This window comes from Terrapene carolina, unplaced genomic scaffold, assembly GCF_002925995.2.
Source record: "Terrapene carolina triunguis isolate 2854851 unplaced genomic scaffold, T_m_triunguis-2.0 Scaffold66, whole genome shotgun sequence".
Taxonomy (NCBI): domain Eukaryota; kingdom Metazoa; phylum Chordata; order Testudines; family Emydidae; genus Terrapene; species Terrapene triunguis.
This window is the reverse complement of record NW_020664417.1, coordinates 22,270,607-22,295,069: the sequence shown is the minus strand read 5'-3', so window position 1 is coordinate 22,295,069 and position 24,463 is coordinate 22,270,607. Positions and strand designations below refer to the sequence as shown.

The following is a 24,463-nucleotide window of genomic DNA, read 5'->3' as shown; positions in this document are numbered from 1 at the left end:
ATGTCCCAAATATTTCCATCATTTTTTTTTTTTCTGGATAACTGTAGAGGTAAAGAAGTTGTTCGACTCTGATAAATCTCAGGCACTTGTTTTAATTTTTTCCATTTTATACCTAGTATTTTCCTGAGGCATTTGCATTCACAGGCATTTAGACATCTGTCTATACCTTTTGTGGATTTTCCAGCTTTCACATCCATATTTAAGGTAGAAATAACATTGGCATTAAAGATTCATAGTTTGGTCCTTAAGTTGCAGATTTTTTGTTTAAGCTGCCGCTGGTGAATCTTGTTTAAGGTGATGAATGCAGCTGACACCTTGCCAATTCATGACATTATTTCCTTCTTGAAATCCTCATTGGCTTTCACGTTACTGCAAATATATGTGAATTGACTCACCTGTTGTAATCTTTTGTCTTCTAATGTAATGCTTGTGTTGGACGTGTCTGAGGTTCTCATTACATTCGTGTTTTCATAACTGATTATTAACCCCATCTTTCTTGTGATGCCAGACAGTCTTTTGATCTTTGCTTGCATTTAGCTTGAACTGTGACTTAGAAGAGCTATGATGACAGTAAAAATTAGATCTTCTCGTGTACCACTGTTAAGCCATGCAATGCCTGTGTTGTATCCATCCATGTTTTTTCTCACAATAAAGTCAATGATAATGCCAAGCAGCAAAGGTGAGAGAACTCATCTTTGGCACCCCTAGCTGTTAAACCATTCTCTCAAGTCTGCATTTACTTGAATTGTACATACTGCACCCTGATACAAGGCCGTGAAGATTTTAATCATTTTTGTTGGCATATCATAACACATCAAGATGTTCCAGAGTGAATTGTGATGGAGGCTGTCAAATGCTTTCTCAAAATCTCTTAAGTTTATGATGCAGGCTTTTGCCATTCACTGCTGTCTCCAGTGATTAGTCATAGGGTGAAAATCTGGTTTACACATGATCTTCCAGGTCAAAATTCAGCCTGATATTCCTTTAGCTTTGCCTATTCTGCTTAAGATGATACTGTGGAAAACTTTGTCTATCACTGCAAGAAATGTAATGTCTTGCCAGTTACTGCAGTTGCTTAGATCACCTTTCTTTGGTATTTTGACTATACTGCCATTATTTTCGATTCTTCTGGAAACCTTTCCTGGTCGTGAACTGTTTTGAAATATTCAGTAATTTTATTGATAGTCTCGTCATTACAAGCTTTGAACATTTCCCTGGTGACTTGGTCTACACCTGCCAGCTTTCCCAGGTTTTAACTTTTTAATTGCATTTTTCTCTCCTTGTTTGTGATGTGAAATATTACAATGTCTAGTTCTGTGTGTTTGATTTCTTTGTCAATATCAATAATTCCTTGTGGTGTTGGCCTGTTTATCACCTTTTGGGAGTGCTCTGCCCATGCCTCTGTTCTTTTTCTGTTGTTAAGCTCTTTGTTCAACCATAACGGGCTCTCCAGCTGGTGTAAACTTGCCAGACAGAATCTTGTTGATTCTTTTAAAATGTGATGTTTTACTAGTGCCTCTTTCAGCAACTGCTTCAGCGTCTTTATTCACGTATTTCCTCCATGTTGCTCTTTGCTACTTTATCCTTTCTTTTTGGCTGCCGCTTTTTCTGAAGGTGTTTTTGAGGATTGATGTTTTGCTTTGGCTTGTTTCCTTTCTTGCACACAGTTCCATGTATCCTCACATATCCAGACTTTAGGTTTGCTTGTCTGGAAATAAACGGCAGGCATTGCAGCATCTATTATGCTATCAGGCAGAAAGAACCATGACATGTCAGTAGATTTCTTGTGATGGTTTTAAGGCTTATAACATCTGAAATGGGTTTTTCAGTTCCATTCAAAATTGCTGATGTAATGTCTTGTCTGTTAGACTTTAGCTGTCAGTTTTCTCTATGCTTGTTCTGTTATTGTTTTAAGTGTAATCTTCAGTCTTGTGACACACAACCTGTGATCACTTCTGACACAGCTCCCATCTTGGAGAGTTGATCTAAAGTTCTTTCCAGTACATAAAAGGTCAGATTGGTTCTGCGGGATTCTGTCCAAGTTACGATATGGATATCTATGTGCGTGACTAGTGTTTCATCAGGTGAGCCCTGATGCCTGCCACAGTTCTACCAATCTGACACCGTTCTCATTCTGGGGCCCAAGGTCACGCTTGCCTCATTGCTTTCTCCACTCTGTTGTTGTCATCCCCAACCTTGGAATTACTAAGCAGATGTCATGCTTGGCAATATTGTCAGTCAGAGTTTGTAGACCATTGTAGAATTGATCTTAGATCTTGTCATGGTAGTTGTCTGTTGATATGTAACGTATATTTGTAATTTTCATGTTTATCTGGAAGCTGTTAATTGGCTACCGCTTTGTAAGAGATTTTTCTGTTTTGCTACTACCTCTGTGTGGTAACTATATTGCTTCCCTGAATGTATTATGGCTTTGTTTTGATTTTTGAATCGCCTTTTCTCAGCTCCTGGCTATCGACATCCACTTATTCCAAGGATTTGGGGGTTATATTTGTCCATTTCTTTCATGACCTGTCTGGCTTTTCTTGTTGCAGCCTTTGTTCTAATGTTCCAAAAACCAACTTTTATCGTTTTTATCTTTTAGTAAAGAATTTCTCAGAGTCTTGGTTTTTTTGTTTGTTTGTTTTTTGATCGATTTCACCAAGACTTGGCATGTCTGCCAAGAGCGTGTTCATTACTTCTGAACTGGATACGGTATTCCAGCAGCAGTTGCACTAGTGCCAAATACAGAGGTAAAATATCCTCTCTATTCCTACACAGAGATTTCCCTGTTTATATATCCCAGGATCACGTTAGCCCTTTTGGCCACAGCATCACACTGGGAGCTCATGTTCAGCTTATTGTCCACCATGACCCCAAAATTTTTTCAAAGTCACTGCTTCCCAGGATAGTCCCTGTCCTGTAGGTATGGCGTACATTCTTTGTTCCAACGTGTATATATTGACACTTAGCTGGATTAAAATGTATGTTGTTTGCTTGCGCCTTACTTACCAAATGATCCAGACTGCTCTGTATCAGTGACCTGTCCTCTTCATTATTTACCACTCCCTCATTTTTGGTCTCATCTGCAAACTTATTAGTGATGATTTTTTTTTTCTTCTGGGTCACTGATTAAAAGTGTTAAATAGTATAGGGCCAAGGACTGATCCCTGCAGGATCCCATAGAAACGCATCTGCTCAACGATGATTCCTTTTTTACAATGAAACTGTTATTCAAACCTGTTACTGTACTGGTTGGAATTTATAACAGCCTTGAACCAGACTGGAATTTACAGTCTCAAAAGCAGGGCTTTGGAGCTGTGCTCCAGCTCCAGGCAAAAACCTGCAGCTACACTGCTCCGGAGCTGCTCCGCGATCCAGCTCTGGGCTCCGCTCCAAAGCCCTGCTCAAAAGGCCGCATCAACAGAGCGTAGCCTACATGACCCTGAGTGATTTGGCTGATGGATCTTATGGATTTCTCAGGTTGTGCCAGCAGAGTTTATAGATTCTTTGAATCTGAGTGATTGGATGTCTCTCAAACTTTGCTAGAGTAGTGGTGCTCCAGTGAAGTTCTTAACTCTGCTAGGCAAAGTGCAAAACGTACAGTGGGACCTAATAGTATTCAGCGGTTCAAAATTCCTAAGTTGTGCATGCAGGTTTATCCTGTGCCATAGATCTTGTTCAAAACTGTGGAATAAAATAAATCTGAAGTTTCTAGACTATTGGGTATTGCAAAAAGTGGGGGAAATCTCATGTTCCAAAATGCTATATATCTGGATGTCTGATTAGCCTAACATTGTCCTTTAAAAGTTTCCTTCTGGTAAGAGACCACAATGGTGAAATCTGCGCAGACCCAATGAATTGCAGGTTTGGGTCCTCTTCTGGAATGATTGCTGTGTCTCTATAATGACAGAGTCTGATCCTGCTCCCACTGAAGTCAATAGGAATTAGTCTGTTGACTTTGGTGTTATGCTAGCCCATCATCTCTCATATTACACATTCTAAACAATTATAAACACAAAATAGTTATTGCCTTCTAGATGATGGGAAGACACAAAGGAAGAGGTCTCTGTGTAAACATTTGTCTGCAATTGCGGAGCTAATATTCACAATTACATTAAAACGAAATAGATTTGAGAGTAATAATTTTAAAGTTTAAATTATTAATGCATTTCAAAGAAGCATATATCAGAGCAAGTTAGTACTTTCAACACAGCACTAACGATAGGACTGAATGTATTAGTGGAAGCAAATAGAAACCAGAGTGACATAAAATATCCTTAAATTGAAAGTATATGTCTAGCTCAGTGGTTCTCAACTTATTTATTATGTATTACGTGGGCTGCAGGTTGAGAACCACAGCGCTCCTCCCCCTCCCCCCCCCCCGACTCCCCGTACAGCAGCCCCGACCCTGGACCTGGCCGGCAGCCCCCGGAGCCCTGCCCCCCATGGGGCCAACCAGTAGCCCCCGGATCCCCAATGCCATACTGGGTGGCCGGGTAACCCGGCAGCCTTTAGCACACAGCTGGGCCACAGCTGTGTGCTAATTGGGCTGCATGCAGCTGTGAGTTGAGAACCGCTGGTCTAACTATTGTGGGATAGAGGTTCTTAAGCTGTGGTTCATGGAGTACTTGGTGGTTTTCAGAGAGGTGAATGGGCGGTCAAATTGTACTGCGTCCTCTTTGTTTCCAGCTGCTAAGTTGCATTTAAAGAAGCTAAAAATAAACTAAATACATTGTGTGTGGTTGCCATGGGATTGTTGGTGTGTTTTTGAATGGGAGGGAGGTGGTCTGCATGATCGTAAATGGCAGAGAAGGTTTCCTGAGAGACACTATTAAGATGTGGTGTACCATATGAAAATGTGTGAGGACCCATGGCCTAGAAGCAAAAGACTGTAAGATCTTTAGGGCAGGAACTGTCTCCTTATTCTGTGTTTGTACAGCACTTAACGCAGTGGGCCCTGTTTTATGACTTGGGGCTCCTACGTGCGATTATAATACAAATAATTAATTAATTAAAATGTATTGACAAAAGGATTGTAGGGAAAGCAAGCAGATGCTTTCTCCAGGGAAAGGAGTAGGTGAGTCACATCTTTGTCATTCACATTTATTTTATATTCTTTAGCAATCTATGGAGAATACCTGCTTTCTCACTGTACAAAAGTGATCGGTTATTGAATATGGAAATTTAGGTTTTTAGCTAAAAGCTAACTAATTTTAGTCAGTCCATCGATAAACATCTTTGAGTCTTAAAAAAAAAAAAAAAAAAAAGAAAAAAGTAAGTTAAATAGTGATTAGATTGCCAGCACTTGTGCTAGTAGATGTTTATGCTGTTGAAGGTGCTATCTCAGATAGACTTAAAAGAGAGGTTCTGTCTAAACTGATCTTGCACCTAAAGATAAGGTCATGCAAAGAATCTTTACATCTTCTCCAGAAGTGGAAGGAGTAGAGTGAAAGGAGTAGACTAATTTCTATACAAATAGATCTTCGCAAGGTTATTCTTTTATTTCATTGGCTCTCTGTTACCATGGTACCGCTAGCAAGATAATGTAGCTATTAGGGGTGGTGGGAGGATGATATTGATGCCATCATTGAGTCCTTTCATGGTTTTCCAATACAAACAATTTACATTTCCTTTATGAGAGAACTTTTTAGGAATTCCCTAGAAATAAATATCCATGACAGATGTTAGGAGGATGAAAATGTTTAGAATTCTTTGTAGATGCTGGGTTTTGTCCAGATCTAGTCCAGCAGTTCCGTATCTTTCTCTCAAAACCAGCACTATGCAAGCATTTCAGACTGGCAGCTTGTCAGTTCAAGCCAATAATTTAAATCCTCAGTGCTAGTCAAAGCTGTCAAGTTAATAACATCATAATACATAAATAAGCTGGGGAACTTAGTCTGGGTCATTAGTAAGGGAAGCTTTCATACACAAAATTGATGTTTATCATTATAGATTATTCTAAAAGCTGTGCATATTCTGAGGAGACATAGTAGTTTTCCTAACCATCCGAGTTACTCAGGTGCAAAACTTAGACCATAAAACTGCAGCCCAGGCAGAAGAAAAGTGAGTAATTAAGCCTCATCACCCTTTTGAGGTAGCTAATACATAGACAGGATCACTTCACTTGACAATGAAATAAGCACACCAGCATTATTCAATTGTTAGGAAGTGAAGAATACTGTATTTTGCTTAAAATTAGGTGGGTAGTTAGGTGGTGAAAATTAGTTGTTACATGAGTAAAAATATAGTCCGGACACTTAGGTTAGCACACTCTGGTGCACATGCAAAGAGCATCACAGGATTCGTAATGGCTACAAGTAGCAGTGACACTGGTTTTACATCTCATTTCCAAAAAGAACAGCTCTGGAAGTGCAATTCTGGGCCCTCATTTAATATTTACCTAGAGGGTAGAGTGCCACCTTAAGTCACCAATCCCACTTTGTGCAGCACTTGAGCATTTTTTGGAGGTCTCCTATTCAACTATTGACCTATACAGCCCTGCTTAGCTTGTGGGATCTAACAGGATCACACAATAAGGAGATAAAGCCACAGGCCATGGAGGGAGGGAGGGAGGGAAAGTTGCCTGGGGAATTTGAAATTTCATGGGGTTTTTTTGTTTTGTTTTTTTAAGATTCAGTGGTCAGACTAAAATTGTGATAAAATACAAGCTTTCTGTATAGTAATAAATGCTGTCTATTGTCTGGAACATAAAATATTAATTGCTGAAAGTAGGAACTTTTGTGTAAGAAACTATAATTATGATATTAAAACAAATAAGTACTTGAACATTATACAGTAGGTTTCTCTCTGGCATTGAGGACTAATTGAGCCCATTTTGCTGCTGGTCAACATTCAAATTGGAAATTATTCTTATCCCATTAACACTGTGCTTTATTTCCTTTCCTCCCCCCCCCCCCAAAAAAAAACCTTTTATAACTAAAATAAGACTCAGCAGACAATGTATCCAAGCCAGAAGCATGTAGTTGCAATAAGGATGTAATAGTACTCTGGTTAAGTGCCATAAACATGTAATTCCTTTTCTTCTTCTTTTGAAAAAAAAAAAAAAAAAAAGTTTATTCTTTTAATTATATTAAGGAGTTGTATCCCATTGTAGTAGAGCTTTGATTTCTTAATTGCTAAAGAGGCAACCCAAAAACAAATCTGTGAGGTTTCTTTTTGGGGGGGAGGGAAAGAGGAAGTTTATTTTGTTCTATTAGTAAAACTCCAGTGTAGTGAGATCCTAACTACTATGTCCAATTTAAATGTTGTGTGTGAGACCCGGGATACCTAGGGTAGCCTTCACTGAAAATGCCAGGGTCAGAGCAGGCTGTAAAAGGACAGCAGATTCTCCAAAAACTGGTGGTTCACACTAAAGTTAGACTCACCAACTAGTCATGAACTGTGCTCCTGATACCACACATTGGTTATCAAGAAGCTGAAAAAAGAAATCATACAGCTCCCTCCATTCCAGTTCTCCGGCTCCTAATTAGCAAATAGATCCAGTAAGGTGAGGAGTTATTTTAAAACTCTGCTCACTATACAAAATGTTCTTCTGATCCCCAAAGAGCGTGCCACATTGCCAGGTCAATACTCTGCCAGCCAATTCCTTAATATCTAAAACTAAATGTTTATTATATAAAAAAAAAAAAGAACAAGAGATTTGTTAAATGGTAAAGCAGTCAGATACATACAGAGATTTAAAGTCCATATATCAGGTTCTTAGAGTTTGTTGGCTTGAGAGTCCCTCTGGAACACATCCAAAGCTTGGATAGGTCATTCAGTCCTTTGTTCAGAGCTTTAATTTGTAGAAAAGTTGCTCCAGAGGTGAGAAGCAGGATTGAAAACCAAATGAAGATGATGCAGCTGCCTTTTATAGCCTTTGCCATGTGGCTTGTACATCCTCTCCCTAAGCACATAGGCCTGGAAAAACCTTGGAGTCCCCTGTCCATAGGCAGCATGTCCCTACGCATCCGGCTGACTCAGATGTAGCCCCAGGCTTCGTTCCATGGGTTCTTTGTATAGCTGATTGCCTTTGATAGGCCATCAAGCAAGATAGATAGTGCTGGTGCCCTTTTGTCTTGGGATGTCACCCAGAAGCACAGTACAAGTTTGAAATTCAGATAAATCAAAAATATATAATTCACAACACAAAGATGATACAAACCTGTAAACAAGATTATCATACTTGGCAAATCATAACATTTTCACAGATACCTTACACTGCATATCTGGTAAGATTCATTGCAATTTTATAATATTGGTATCAATAATATCATAAAGTGTCTCACATATGCCATACAGCGTCAGTGTGATTTTACTTTTTTTAAAGTGTCTGATATATAATGAAAATAATAATTTGAAGGACATGGTGAGGTCAAATTTGACCTGAAGTTTAAGCTTCATAAAAATAATCTTTTGTGAGACCTAAGACCAATAGAAATGTTTTTCCTGAAATTTAAAAGTGAATTCAGTCGGCAACATATTTTTAAAACTAACTTGCCGTGTTTGCCATAGAGATTGTATCATTATGCAATGTATAATAACCTTAAAGTGAAATTGGCAAAAAATTAACTATAGGAATAAAAGGAAAACTTCTTAATCTGTTTTCATGGTTCAATCTGGTAAATACAAAAAGCAAATGATTACACTGGTCTACAATTTTTGAGAAGTCGTCTGCTTCAGAGATAAAATATGCTATTTATTATGTATTTTGATGTGCTGAATTCAAATATGACAATTAAAACAACTGATTGGCTACTGTTTCTAAGATATTTATGTTTTTACATTTTATGTCTATGTATATTGTGTAGATAGTAGAGTTTTAATCATAAATTGTAAACCTAGGTCTTTTCATGTGTTTATGGTTGCTTTACATGATAATATTTCACCTGTCCTGTTTATGTAACACTTTAAAAAGCAGCAAAAGGGTTATATAAATAAAATTTATTATGAAACAAAAGGCAAAAAACTATTATGTACATAGTTTAGTCCCATTCAGTGTCTACTCGGCGCTTCTTGGCTTGTCTCTTGTATTCATTAAATGGAGCATCTCTTGACACTGTCCAGCAATAGTCTGCAAGCATTGATGGGCTCCATTTGCCCTGATAGCATTTCTTCATTGTTGCAATGTCCTGGTGAAATCGCTCGCCGTGCTCGTCGCTCACTGCTCCGCAGTTCGGTGGAAAAAAATCTAGATAAGAGTGCAAAAAATGTATCTTTAGTGACATGTTGCAACCAAGGCTTTTGTATGCCTTGAAGAGGTTTTCCACTAACAACCTGTAGTTGTCTGCCTTGTTGTTTCTGAGAAAATTGATTGCCACTAACTGGAAGGCTTTCCATGCTGTCTTTTCCTTGCCACGCAGTGCATGGTCAAATGCATCATCTCGAAGAAGTTCACGAATCTGAGGACCAACAAAGACACCTTCCTTTATCTTAGCTTCACTTAACCTTGGAAATTTTCCACAGAGGTACTTGAAAGCTGCTTGTGTTTTGTCAATGGCCTTGACAAAGTTCTTCATCAGTCCCAGCTTGATGTGGAAGGGTGGTAACAAAATCTTCCTTGATTCAACAAGTGGTGGATGCTGAACACTTTTCCTCCCAGGCTCCAATGACTGTCGGAGTGGCCAGACTTTCTTGATGTAGTGGGAATCTCTTGCACGACTATCCCATTCGCAGAGAAAACAGCAGTACTTTGTGTATCCAGTCTGCAGACCAAGCAAGAGAGCAACAACCTTCAAATCGCCACAAAGCTGCCACTGATGTTGGTCATAGTTTATGCACCTCAAAAGTTGTTTCATGTTGTCATAGGTTTCCTTCATATGGACTGCATGACCAACTGGAATTGATGGCAAAACATTGCCATTATGCAGTAAAACAGCTTTAAGACTCGTCTTCGATGAATCAATGAACAGTCTCCACTCATCTGGATCGTGAACGATGTTGAGGGCTGCCATCACACCATCGATGTTGTTGCAGGTTACAAGATCACCTTCCATGAAGAAGAATGGGACAAGATCCTTTTGACGGTCATGGAACATGGAAACCCTAACATCACCTGCCAGGAGATTCCACTGCTGTAGTCTGGAGCCCAACAGCTCTGCCTTACTCTTGGGTAGTTCCAAATCCCTGACAAGGTCATTCAGTTCACCTTGTGTTATGAGGTGTGGTTCAGAGGAGGAGGATGGGAGAAAATGTGGGTCCTGTGACATTGATGGTTCAGGACCAGAAGTTTCATCCTCTTCCTCGTCTGACTCAAGTGAGAATGATTCTGGTGCATCAGGAACCGGCAGTCCTTCTCCATGGGGTATTGGGCGTATAGCTGATGGAATGTTTGGATAATGCACAGTCCACTTTTTCTTCTTTGACACATCTTTCCCAACTGGAGGCACCATGCAGAAGTAACAATTGCTGGTATGATCTGTTGGCTCTCTCCAAATCATTGGCACTGCAAAAGGCATAGATTTCCTTTTCCTGTTCAACCACTGGCGAAGATTTGTTGCACAAGTGTTGCAGCATATGTGTGGGGCCCACCTCTTGTCCTGATCTCCAATTTTGCAGCCAAAATAAAGGTGATAGGCTTTCTTAACCATGGTGGTTATACTGCGTTTTTGTGATGCAAAAGTCACTTCACCACAAACATAGCAGAGGTTCTCTGCACTGTTCACACAAGTACGAGGCATCTCTGCTCACTTTGGCTAAACAGAAATCTGTCCCTTTGCAAAATCAAACACTGACAAATAAGAGAGCACGACACTGTATGATTTCTAGAGCTGATATAGGGCAATTGGTTCAGCAGAGTGATGTAAGCTTCGTTATGATTGCATCATCCATGACTTCTAGGAAGAACATGATGCAATTCATATCATGTATGATGCAATACCAGCTTCAGATTGCATCATTCATTGTTTTGCCTAAAAAGCAAGTACTGTCCAAACCCAGTCATAGATTTATTCATAGATCCAGTCAAAGATGTATTTTAGTCATTTCTGGTTTAAATTGAGATCCCTTCCCTTTATAACTCACTTATCCTCCGTCATTCCCAAGTCAAGGGTCGTATATACTGACCCAATAGCATATCTTGAAAACTAGAGCCAATCAACAATTTTAAGCATCATTTTCATTCTCAGTGACCCAGAATTAGTAAAGTTTGACTACATTTATTTCAGAAGCATTTTGGCTGTAGAGCAGTGTTACATAAATAGCAAAAAATAAGTATTACTTGTAAAGATATCTCCATTTTTATCACCTGTGATGGTATCTGTAACATAGGTAAGGGAATTTCAGTACTTAAATGATTTTATCTTGACACTGTCTCTTTAACAATCCTACTGGAAGTTGCCATCTTGACAGCTTTATGATGCAAAGTAGGATGGAGACAATACTGTGCCTATTTGAAAGCACTGAAAATTTAAGCACTTCAAAGTTATATTAAGATAAGTTTGATTATTTCTTTCAGATTGGTTGATTTGAATTAGTTAAATCAATTATTAAATTAACCTGAACAAATTTTAAAAAATAGAACTTATCTTAAACAACTTAAAAAAGAGAGAGAAGGTGGGTGAGGTAATATCTTTTATTGGACCAACTTCTGTTGGTGGAAAAAGAGAAACTTTTGAACTACACAGATCTCTGGTCTGGGAAAGGTACTCAGAATATCACAGCTAAACACAAGGTTTAGCATAAGTAGTTAACACACATTCTAAGGGGCCATTCAAGGTAAAGTGGTCCTATTAACACCCCGGCAGTAATAGGACAAAAGGGGAGTGGAGGGGGGCGGAGAGAAGGCGCGTTAGTGGGGTTAATGGGTTACGGATTGTTATAATAAGCCATAAATCCAGTGTCTTTATTAGGACCGTGATTTTTAGTGTCTAGAAAAGACATGCATTTAACCTTCAGGCTTGTCTTTTGATAATGTCCTGCAAGTTTCTTTTGAGGACGAGGACTGAGAGATCAGACGGAAAGTGATCACTTTGTGAAAAGTGTTTGCCGATGGGTTATGTGATGTTTTTGTCTATTTCATTTTTCTGTGTGATTCATTCAAGATCCTAGTGATTGTCTGGTTTCACGCACATAGTTGTTATTGGGACATTTAGTGCACTGGATGAGGTACACTCACATTTGTGATAAGCATGTGTAGAACCCGTGGATCTTGAAAAATGTGTTGTGGAGGAGTATTGATCATTATAGCAGTGGATATATGTCTGCAGGTTTTGCAGCTGTTATTCTGTCAGGGTCTGGTTCCACTTCGAGTTGGTGTGTTCTGGTCTGTGGGGAGCTTGCTTTTGATAATGAACTTGATGACTTTAGGGTGGTGTTTGAAGGCCAGAAGAGGGGTTTTGGGAAAGATTTCTTTTGGATGTTGTCCCCATCAAGTACCTGGATATCATGCAAGAAACCCAAAACAACTTCAAACAAACAAACAAACAAAAACCCCTGATGACAGCCATCCAGTATAAAAACAAAAGTATAACCAACTACAACAACTCCACTACCCACAGAACTTCACATCCAGGATAAGCCAGGGCACCAGGACCCACCACATGGACACTACACAAAACCATGACAACATCAGTTTATCAAGAATGCCCTTTACTGAAGCTGAATTATCTCTACTCTCCAAGGGACTGAACTTCAGCCCCACCTCTGAACCTGATACTATACTAACATGTCGTGAACTAGAAGAATTCTTTCGCCAACTCCACCTCAAGAATTCTTTCACAGCAATTACAACATCACCCACAACTACCATGTCCCCACTGACAGCCATAAGAAAAAAGAATGATCTGACTGGACACCCTACAGGAGATGAACCCACACTCTTGATCATTATTACATTGATGGCTTCAAGAAAAATATTGACTGTGAAATCTTGAACAAACATCACACAACCGCAATCTCTCCACTGCTGAGAGAACAGCTATATAATCCATGAAATCCAACCGCCATATAGTGATTAAACTAGCGGACAAAAGGGGTGCCATCATAATTCTCAACTGTGATGACTACGTAAATAAGGATAACCGACAACTCTCTGACACCACCTATTACAGAGAACTCAAAGAAGACCCCGCATCATAATTCACCAGGATTTAAGGATATCAAATCCTTCCCCAAACAACTCCAAGAGAAACTCCACAACCTCATCCCCCATGAACCTATCCCAACGATCTTTTACAAGCTACCCAAGATTCACAAACAAGGGAACCCAAGCAGACTTATCATATCTGGCCTTGGCACTTTTACTGAAGGAATATCAGGACTCAGAAACCATCCTCAAACCACTCACCACACAAAGGGCCAGCTTCCTCCAGGACACAACTGATTTACTCCAGAAACTTCACAACATTAACAACCTCCCTCAGAACACCATCCTTACCACCATGGATGTCACCCCCCTATACATCAACATCCCTCTCAATGACAGCATCGCTGCCTGCCTCATATACCTACAAGACAAGGGACAACCGGCAGATATCCACTCCAAACACATCACCAGACTCATCCATTTCATCCTCACCCATAACAATTTTACATTCAACATGCACTTTGCCCAAACCGTGGGAATAGGATGGCTTCCCACTATGCCAAACTTTTCATGGGACACCTTGAGGAGGAATTTCTGAACAACTGCACCATGGAACCAATGAGATACGTTGATGATATGTTGGTTGAAACTATAGTAAAGAACAAAATTGTCAGACACCTAGAAGAACATAATTTGTTGGGAAGAGTCAACATAGTTTTTTGTAAAGGGAAATTATGCCTCACCAATCTGCTAGAATTCTTTGAGGGGGTCAACAAGCATGTGGACAAGGGGGATCCAGTGGATATAGTGTACTTAGATTTTCAGAAAGCCTTTGACAAGGTCCCTCACCAAAGGCTCTTAAGCATAGTAAGCTGTCATGGGATGAGAGGGAAGGTCCTCTCATGGATTGTTAACTGGTTAAAAGATAGGAAACAAAGGGTAGGAATAAATGGTCAGAATGGTGAGAGGTAAATAGTGGTGTCCCCCAGGAGTCTGTATTGGGACCAGTCCTATTCAACATATTCAGAAATGATCTGGAAAAAGGGGTAAACAGGGAGGTGGCAAAATTTTCAGATGATACAAAACTACTCAAGATAGTTAAATCACAGGCAGACTGCGAAGAGCTACAAAAGGATCTCTCAAAACTGGGTGACTGGACAACAAAATGGCAGATGAAATTCAGTGTTGATGAATGCAAAGTAATGCACATTGGAAAACATAATCTCAACTATACATATAAAATGATGGTGTCTAAATTAGCTGTTACCACTCAAGAAAGAGATCTTGGAGTTTTCTGAAAACATCCACTCAATGTGCAGCGGCAGTCAATAAAAGCGAACAGAATGTTGGGAATCATTAAGAAAGGGTTAGATAATGAGACAGAAAATATCATATTGCCTCTATATAAATCCATGGTACACCCACATCTTGAATACTGCGTGCAGATGTGGCTGCCATATGAGGAGAGATTAATAAGACTGGGACTTTTCAGTTTGGAAAAGAGCTGACTAAGGGGGGAATATGATAGAGGTCTATAAAATCATGACTGGTGTGGAGAAAGTAAATAAGGAAGTGTTATTTACTCCATCTTATAACTCAAGAACTAGGGGTCACCAAATTAAATTAATAGTTAGCAGGTTGAAAACAAACAAAAGGAAGTATTTCTTCATACAACGCACAGTCAACCTGTGGAACTCTTTGCCAGAGGATATTGTGAAAGCCAAGACTATAACAGGGTTCAAAAAAGAACTAGATAAATTCATGGAGGATAGGTCCATCAATGGCTATTAGCCGGGATGGTGTCCCTAGGCTCTGTTTGGCAGAAGCTGGGAATGAGTGACAGGGGATGGATCACTTGATGATTACCTGTTCATTCCCTCTGGGGCACCTGGCGTTGGCCACTGTTGGAAGTCAGGATACTGGGTAGATGGACCTTTGGTCTGACGCAGTATGGCTGTTCTTATGACCCTCCTACCCTGCAGGGCCTAGAGTCCAGGCTCCAGCCTGAGCCCGGAAGTCTATCCAATGAAAGAGCATGAGCCCAAGTCAGCTAGCACAGGCCAGCTGTGGGTTTTTCTTTGCTGTGTAGACATACCCTGTGAAGGTTTGGGGGTGTCAAGAGTACTGGTTATGTTTGCAAAAGAAGCAATCCAAAACACTGTGTGGCTTCTCATGCAGCATACAAGAAAAACAACGGTATGGTTTTATTTTCCATATAAAACTTTGCAGATTTGTAGCTGCTGCCAGACTGATGATGAATATGAGCTACCCACGCAAGAAAACAGAGATAATGCCTACTGAAGGCAAGCAAAATTGAATATACACTCTGTATAAGGCAGCGTGTGGGAGAAGCATTTGTTATATAGTGAATGTCTGAGTAAAATTGTATGTCATGTTTCTTTAGGCTCTCAACAGGAGATGTGTAGAAGCAGCAGTGATGACAGGCCTCGCACTGAACTGCAGCATAAACAAGAAGTCCTTGTTTGACAGAAAACACTATTTCTATGCAGATCTGCCTGTAAGTATGCATTATGGTTGGTCCCTCTATAGCTGTAGAAAAGGATGAGTCTGGAGTAGGGCTGGCGGTAGCAAAGAGATGCTTTTTATGTTTTCAATCAGTGTTCTGCCCAAACTAACAGGATGCTGCGCCAAGCCCTGATGAATAGATAGCTATACCCTAGTGCTCACTGATTGAATATGATTGCCCTGATTGCTGACTCCTTGCTTAGCCTCACGATTCCAGTGGCTTTATGTAATTGAATTGGGAGATGGAGCTGCTGTGCCCGTACTTTCTCCATTCCTAGTATTAGCACTAATTGTCTGTTAGGGTAAAAGCAAACCAGTCTGATAATAGCCCCTCTTTTAAAATGAATGTGTAGCAAACACACATTACAATAGTATAAACATCATAGCATCTGTTTTTTGTTTTTGCTATTAAATTTAAGGACCTATAAATATCACATTTGCTTTTCAAACATTCTAATCTTTGCCAGGATCTTGAATGAACTTAATAAATGTGCCTTTGCCACATTCAGTAATAGGTTTAGACCCTGTGGATTGCTTTCATATTTGGAATAAACTGTCTTTGGAAGTGAGCTGCACTTCACTGCACTTGACAAAGTCAAGTAAGAATATGGAAATTAGTTGAGAGTCTGGTTTTACCTTTTTGACAGCATACAGCAGAGCGCAAGGACCTTATTTTTGTTTTAACAAAGTCACAGTTCTAACTTTAAAGATGGCCTTTCCCTCCATATATTTGTTCTGGATGTTGTTGAACATAAAAGTGGCCTGTAAAGGGGAAAACAATGGATTTGCTTCACTTTGCTTTTTTTGAATAAAGAAGACTTAAATGCTTTGTCCTGCTTGTGTTTTACCCAAGAAAAATCAGGAATATCAAATCTTATTTTCCCAGTTTTTCCTGGATGTGTCCTTGGAGGTCCAGAGAATTAGGGGAGGGAGTGTTCTTCAGGCCATAGATCAATGTGTAGAGGTGCTGAAACTTTAATCAAAGATTTTTTTCTCCCAACTGTTTGTTCAGGCATTTGAGATTTTTTTTAAGAACATAAAACACAGAATTTTTGAATAAAATTCCATTTCCCCCCTCATTTGATGTCCTTGGAAGAAAGATGATATCATGGTTAATGCATAGCTGGGACTCAGGAGATCTGGGTTCAATTTCCATCTCTGCTAGAAATGTCCTGTTGCCCTTGGGCAAGTTGTTATCTCTGTGCCTCAGTTCCCTATCTATGAAATGGGCATAATGCTTCCCTACCTTGCTTGCAGGGTTGTTGAAGATCAAGTCATTAATATTTGTGAGGCACTTGAGCCCCAATCCACAAAGTAACTTAGGTGTTGCGATGCTTAAAAAGTCTCAGGGCCAGATAGAGAGCGACAGTGAGACTGACTATGTAGCCTGGTAGTTAGGGCACCCATGTGGGAGGAGGGAGACCTAGGGTCCAGTCCCCATGCTTCAATTACTATTTAATTTTTTATACATAATGATACAGCTGCAACAGGAGAGGTTGAGGGAGCCTCACAGAATATCCCATATCTCAGAGGTTAGAGCACTCTCTTGAGAGGTAGGAGATCCCTGTTCAAATCCTTTCTCCTCCCTCAGGCAGAGGGGTGAATTGAACCTGGATTTCCCACATCCCAGATGAGTGCTCTAACCATTGGCCTAAAAGTTGTAAGGTGGGTGCTGTTGGTGCCTGATTTTGCATGGGACCTCATCTGGTAGGCAGCCATTGAGCACACTTCCCATATTGGGCCCTCCAGGCAAGGTAGGCGGGCGAACATCTGTCTTCCCTGGGTTCATGGATAGCTCTGGGACTAGGCAGGAGATAGGCATTTGGATGCCTAAGAGGGAGGCAGCATTGTGCATACCCTGAGGCAGCAACGTAGATGTCTAGGTAACTTTATCCTGAGAACTTAGGTACCAAGTGAATTTAGGCACCTACAGGGTTAGGCAGCAGTGGAACAAAAGTTTTGTGGATTGAAGTGGAGCCTAAAACTGGGACTTAAACACCTACGTACCTGTGTGGATCTGGGCCCTCCATACTATAGTGATGGAGGACGTATAAGTACCTAGATAGATAGTTACTTTGGTCGTCAATACACTCCTAGTTCTGCAGTCATCATCGATAGTCTTTCTGATAAAAAACAGTAAGTTAACAAGAGCTGAAATTCTAAACAAGCAGGAGAAAAAAGAAGAAACAAAAGAAGCCACGCCCAGCTTTTCAAACTGGCTTTACGCATCACGAAGAAGAAAAAAGAAATCACAAACCCAATTGCCGGTCACCTTTAAATTGTAGGTGGTTCTGCTCCTACATTAAAGAATGTTCAGACTTTCCTGGTGGTGATCGCTCCACCAATAAAAAACGAACAGAAAAGAATGAAGCAGAGTAAAAATTAGTCCATCTGTTTTGAAAGAGAGCGCAATGGGAAGATGTATCTTCAGGTAGCATATGTAGTACATAGGCACTGTGTTCTGCCACTACCTAATGGCTTATATTACAGCATCTTCTAGTCAAATAATTAGGAAAATTTGGGTCAAGAAGATACCTGACACATTCTATTAGCTTTAAACACAGAGAACTCCGGATCTTCTAGCAGCTGGCATCTATAGTGTTGAGCACTGACTGTAAAATGCCCAGCCTGCATTTTGTAATACGGCAGTCTTCTCTGGAGCCCTATAATAAGATACAGAGTTTAAGCTAATGAGCTGAATGGAATAGATAAAATAAATCCTGCTCTTAGGGTCTTTTGACAATGGGATTATTGTTACTCCTGAAAATGGGGCTTCGGATGGGAATTGGGATTCTTATTATTTATTGTCACACACCATTTGAGGCTTTTTAAAAAAATCACTTTAATGAGAAGCTGGGGGAGGCAGGATAGATTATATTGAGCCTATAGAATGGAGTCAATTGTCTCATTTTTATTATAGTGCTTAAAACTAGGTTTGGCAGAATTCAATTTTTATTTTTTATAGTTTTGATGGATAATATCGATGTTTATTTTTAAGCATTTGTTTTGTTTTTATCTAGTTACGTTTTCACAGCTGCATGAAATTATGGGGGGTGTCAGACAATAGATATTTAATGACTATCTCAATGATGTTGAGATTCAAAAAGCTAAAGCTTTATCGCTGTTAAAAACACAAATTGACAATATCACATGTCAAAATATACAAAGTAAATATCCTGAAATCAAACTCTAATAAATTCTCCGGCCTATCTGAAATGTTGATTATCATTGGTAGAAATATTTTTTCATCAGTTTGTGTGCATACAGTGAAATTGATGTTTATTGATTAAAACTCTAATAATGTACTACCAAGGGTACTTACAACTAGAAGTTTGCACACTTCACTGCTTATGTAGGCCAAGTTGTACACCCAGCTTGGCCCTTTCCCCTCCACTCCAGCTGGGCCCCTCTCCCCTGCTAGTCAGGTCCAAACACCGTTGATTTTGGTGAAAATCAGAAAAGGCTGATTTTCCACTAAAACTAGGCTTCCCCAGTTTTTCGATTTTCACCCAAATCAATAGGGTTCTGGCCAGTGGGGGAGAGTGAGGGGCCCAGCCAGAGTGAGGGACATGGATAAGGGGGCCCTGGCTAGACTCACCCCTGTGTCCAGACTGACTGTTCCCTTGCCACAGGCCTCTGTGTGAGGGGTCACTGTCTCTACCTGTATCCTGAGTGACCAAATGGTGATTTTAGTGGAAATCAGGCTTTTCTACTTTTTTTGATTTTCACCAACAGCAATAGAGCTCTGGCCAGAGTAGGAGTGACAGTCCCAGCTATTCGTGGAAGGGGGGGGGGGGGGGGGGGGGGGGGGGGCGGGCGAGCGGGGGGGGGGGGGGGGGCGGGGATGTGGGGGCAAGGGGCCTGGCTGAGGGGGTTGGGCCTGAGTAGGGCCAGTCCATCTTGGGACAAGAATTAAAATTATTGTTCATGTAATGACAATTCTGAACACAGACCTGATTCTGTATGCAGGCTGGCTATCAAATCACTCAGCAGAGACTTCCCGTTGCTGTGAATGGGAGTCTTTCATACAGCCTCTGTGTAGGGAGAAAAAAGAACCAGATGGTAACCAGGACTGTGAGGATCAAGCAGATCCAGTTGGAACAAGACAGCGGAAAGAGTCTTCATGATGACATAAGGAGCCAGACTCTCATTGACTTGAACAGGGCTGGTAGGCTTGGATCACTTTCTTATCCCCTCAGTCTTTTTATGTATGGGCTGAATATTTAAAACTAATTGGAGTGGCAGGGGTGGGGTGGGGTGGAATCTGGTTTGTTGCTTTCAATAAACATTTTTAAATGAGACTTAAATGTGTAAAAAAAAATTCCATATCTGGCTAATGTTCATCTTTTCTGGCCTGTTTGCTGATGACAAAGTGGCACTGGCCAGTCAGGAGGCTAGTGGCTCAGTTTCTCAAACCTGTCTGCCAGCCAACTTCCAAATAAGACCTTTAACATGTCAAGGGGGTATTCAGTGGGACAGAGGAGCCACTTATGCTCCTGCAGCTGTAAGTGTTGTTTAAAAAGTGCAGACTCTGAATGAAGCAACGTGGCAGAAATGCACAGACGGCAGAGTGGGATGTCAGTGCTTGAGTCAGAAATGGCTTTTAATTTTTAGCTTTTATAAAAACAATCTCTTTCTCCATAAAGCTCTAAAATGTCTATTGTATAAATCAAATGCTGACCAACAAATCCATGTACCTAAATGTGTAGTTAGGTGGCCTAAATACCTGGCCTGACTTTCAGAAACAGTGAGCATCCACAGCTGCCAGTGAAGTTGAGGGCTGCAGGTGCTCATCACTGCTGAAAATCTAAACATTTAGTTATGCGCCTAACTATGGATTTAGATGCCTAACTTTAGGCCCCACACTTGCAAATGTTGACTAATACCTTTACTCTAGGAAGCTGTAAGAAAACTGTGATTGCATTAAATTACCTGAATGTAATGAGAAAATGAAATTGGGAAATCAGGTGGACTGTTCGTAGGAGCTTTCTCAGAGGAAAGATGAATAATTTTTCCATCTGTTCCCTATGTCATCAAAGGGGGAGTGTGTGGAAATGCCTTTAAGTTAAATCTTAAAAATAAAACCAAATATAGTCTATGTAACAATCCTGCAGATAGCCCCATTTTGACAGTTATTAAATAAAACATGGTTTCCCAGTTTTCTCAAACAAACCCAAGTGCTGTCATGTGTTTAGCTTGTTGCACTTTAATATGTCAAGATCAAAAGCTACTGCTGGGAATCTCATTTCTCTCTCTTTTTGGTAGGTGTTGGCCTCATGGAGGTTGTCATGGAGCCTGAGATGAGCTCTGGGGAAGAGGCAGCTGCAGCAGTCAGAGAGCTTCAGCTTATTCTTCAAACACTTGGGAGCAGCCAGGCAATCATGGCAGGTAAAGGAGCGAGCAGGGCAATGTTCCCTCCAGTTAATTGTAATTCTCTGCATTTGCAGGCGTAGTTTCACAGCTTCTGGTTATTTTGCTCTGTAGTTGCCTAACATTTAGCATTTTCTTAATGCTGCTTCCTTCTTTTAAAATCTTCAGTGTCTGTATAAGGTCAGCTATGCTTCAAGTGTCTTTATAGGCCCAGCTTCCTCTGCGGCACTTGGATTTTTATACTGCCGCATACATCAATTTTACATGATGGACCAGGGCAGGATGAAGTAGCGCAGCGTTCTTGTTATTTTTCACTTATTGTCTTTCTCTGCTCATCTTGCATGTACTTAACTGTGAATGGGAAACATTGTAACAGTGATTAGTAGTTGAGAGTGAAGGCTCCCGGCACAGATGATTGTGTAAGTTAAATTTTGGGTGTAAATTGATCATAAAACATGTTCAGCAGTGAACCAGCGCAACTTAGTGATTTAACATCACATTCAGCCCCTGAGGTAAGCAAGTGCAACTCCCTGTGAGTTCAATCAGAGTTGTGCCTGCTCAACCCAAAGTGGATTGTGACTCTGGGAATGTTGGGGAATGGTTCAGGTTTAATTTAAAATAATTGGTAATTAATAGTTCTTAGATATTAAGCTCTCTGGGGCAAGTATCGTCATATGTATTTATGCAGAGGGACATTGATCCTCACTTAGGCTTCTGGGCACTACTGTAATAAACAGAATATTAGTGGAGGCCTACTTTATCTTGTACCCTCAGGCTACCTGCTTTTTCTGAGGCAACTTCCACTGCCTCAAGATATGATTATCTTCACTTAGACTAGTTTTACACTATTGTAATTCCAGTGGATTTACACCAGTGTTAGAGGAAACTCGGGCATTCGGTGGAGGTCACTCATTTTGCATACCTTCTGAATGCCAAATCGGCACATTACTCTGCGATTGATACAGACTTTATGATATACAATAACTTACCATCATCTTTCATTGCTGAATTTCCCCCTGAGACTTCCATTAGCATGTCACCACCGTATTCCACACTATGTATAAAGAAAGACCTGCCACGCTGGCAATATTTCCCCCCCAATATTATTAGATTTTAAACAAAATCATTTTATTCAGGCGTGCTTAGTGAGGTATTTTTTACTATATATATATATATTTTTTTTTTACCAGCGTTGTTTGTGTTTAGGTGAGGGTTTGCGCCCCCACATTTTATCTTCTTTCTATTTGCGTGTGCCAGGAAGACACTTGCTGAATTCATCATCCATCACTTTGCAACAAACTGCTTGAAAGCATGACTTCACTGCAAGATAATCAAATAGGAGATGAAGCTGGGCTGTGAGGGAGACAGCCTTTTTAAAAATACACGGGCCCCAATTCTCTTTTCACTTATGTCTGGTTAATCCCATTCTCTTCTGACTAACAGCAGTGAGAGAGTATAGTCAAACCCAGATCTTCAATAGAAGCAAAGTGAAGACAGAAGAATACTATTGACATATATTTCCTTTGGTACAAGTGTTCTCTTCTCCTCACCCCTAAGTATGATCCAGTGTGAACAGTCTCCTTTACAATGAACATTGGGGTCCCTTCTATACCTCCCTTCTTCATTTGCCTATTCAAGAAGTCTCCATCAATACAGAGAAGATTAACAAGATGACATCCATTCAGCTTTTACAGAATGGGCAAGGTCAACATTTGCAAATTTACATCGGCTGTCCTGAATGGGCTCCAAGGCTTTACACCTCTCTACAGATTTAACACTGGGCTATTGACATTGCCTTCACTAGTGCTGTTGTGTAAATATCAAATATTTGCTTCATTTTACAGCGTATTAATTTTAAGTTCAGATAAGGAAGAAGACTAGAGAATGGGTTTCCTCTGATGATATAGCAAGAGTCTTATGAGCTTATAGTGTGAGAGATGTATGCCTATGTTTTTCTTTTCTTTATACCTAATCTGACTATCTCAACAAATTCTCTGCATAGATGGATGTTTTGGAGGAACCTGGTAAAACCAGCGAGATGGTCGGACAGGATCTCCTGGGGCTTCTGGTCCACCCCTTGCCTTAGTGTAGATTTGCCCTCTGTGTAACTTTCTGTTTGCCTGTATATGTTATGCTTTTGTCAGTCAGGAAGGATTCAAAATCATCTTTGCTGAGGAAGAAGATTACAGTTCCTTGAGGGAGGAAAAACCAAGTTTCTGACATTTGCCCTTCAGCTTTAAATTCCCAAGGATGCTTCAATAAATCTACCCAGCATTGCTGTTAAAGTCTTGTGCTCCATGGTAGAGCAGTGTACAGCCATCAAGTAGTCATTTCAGGGAGTGTTTTCATCCACTTTTGTCGGGGCGAAAAAATAAAAACTGGAATCTTGCAGCCTGCTTTTTTTTTTTTTTTTAATTACTTGTCTTTTAGGTGATTCACCCTAGTTCTGTCCTCCCTTTACAGGACATAACTTCTCTCCTAGAGTATGGTTTTAAGAACTATGTTTTTAAGGAGTATGGTTTTAAGCCCGTGCACTTACACTATACAGCTGTCTTTGAGAAGAATCATGCCATTCCATTCCAAAAGGTAGTCTTCTCAGAAAATTCAGTTGGAGATTTAAAATGGAACCATAAATAGGAAGCTATTATAAGGCAGCTGCCCTCTTCCTGATCTCAGATCTTTTACAGAAGTCCAGTATAAACATCCTGTACATAACATGCTGCTTATTAACATATGCCAAGGTCATCTACTCTAGTGATGATGTTTCCTTTTATAGAGGGTCAACTGAGAGTGGATGCCAATGTATCTGTGCATCACCCCGGAGAAGCTTACGGAGTAAGGACTGAAGTGAAGAATATCAATAGTGCACGATTCCTGGCAAGAGCGATAGGTAAATGTTATTTGCTCCTTTATTGAAATACTAGATACTTTTTATCTAGGTGACAGGACCAAGTCTCACAAGATGTAGGTATGTCGGCCACATTGGCTGTCAGTTTTATTGTGGAAGTGATCCTCTGTCTCCAAGGAGAGTAAAGTGGATGATTCAGTATTTAGTATGTTCTGCTTTGAAAGATTCTAGCAATACAGCAGCTCTGTGTCCTCAGATGAAGTTGATTGTTTTCCCAGGGCACGGTGTCTGGTGTGTGTGATGCACAAAGGGCGTGCAGCTGCAGTATGGGTATGGGCAGGAAAGGAGAAACAATGCATCTCCCAAGAAAAAATGCAGGGAGATTGGATGGAGAGCCTCCACTCAACCCCTGATGTGATGATGGGAAAACTGCTTTGGCTGTACAGTTTAGCTGAAGTCTGGAGTGCCTGGAACTGGTTGCGGTGTGTGTATGTGGGGGGGACCTCCTTCCTTCCCCCCTCTTGCCCCGCAGGAACCAAATGTACATACAACAGTGCCAGAGAGAGGTCAGTTTTGCCAGTAATTCCGTCCCTAATTGATTGCTTTTGGTTTCAGTAAGTTTAAAATAATCTTTTCATTTACTGCCTGGCAGTGAAGAATGCAGTAATGGGAGGTATAAAAATGCAGTGGGTGCA

The 24,463-nt window shown here is 40.4% G+C and overlaps 1 protein-coding gene across 1 annotated transcript in view; it reads left to right on the top strand.

Annotated features, from left to right (window-relative positions):
* Window positions 1-24,463, top strand: part of GATB (glutamyl-tRNA amidotransferase subunit B) — a 59,763-nt gene that overhangs the window by 10,542 nt on the left and 24,758 nt on the right. Inside the window, exons 3-6 of the mRNA XM_024207559.2 lie at window positions 15,429-15,542; window positions 19,520-19,718; window positions 20,816-20,938; window positions 23,697-23,810. Coding sequence (XP_024063327.2) covers window positions 15,429-15,542; window positions 19,520-19,718; window positions 20,816-20,938; window positions 23,697-23,810 — 550 coding nt within the window. The remainder of the gene's footprint in view (window positions 1-15,428; window positions 15,543-19,519; window positions 19,719-20,815; window positions 20,939-23,696; window positions 23,811-24,463) is intronic.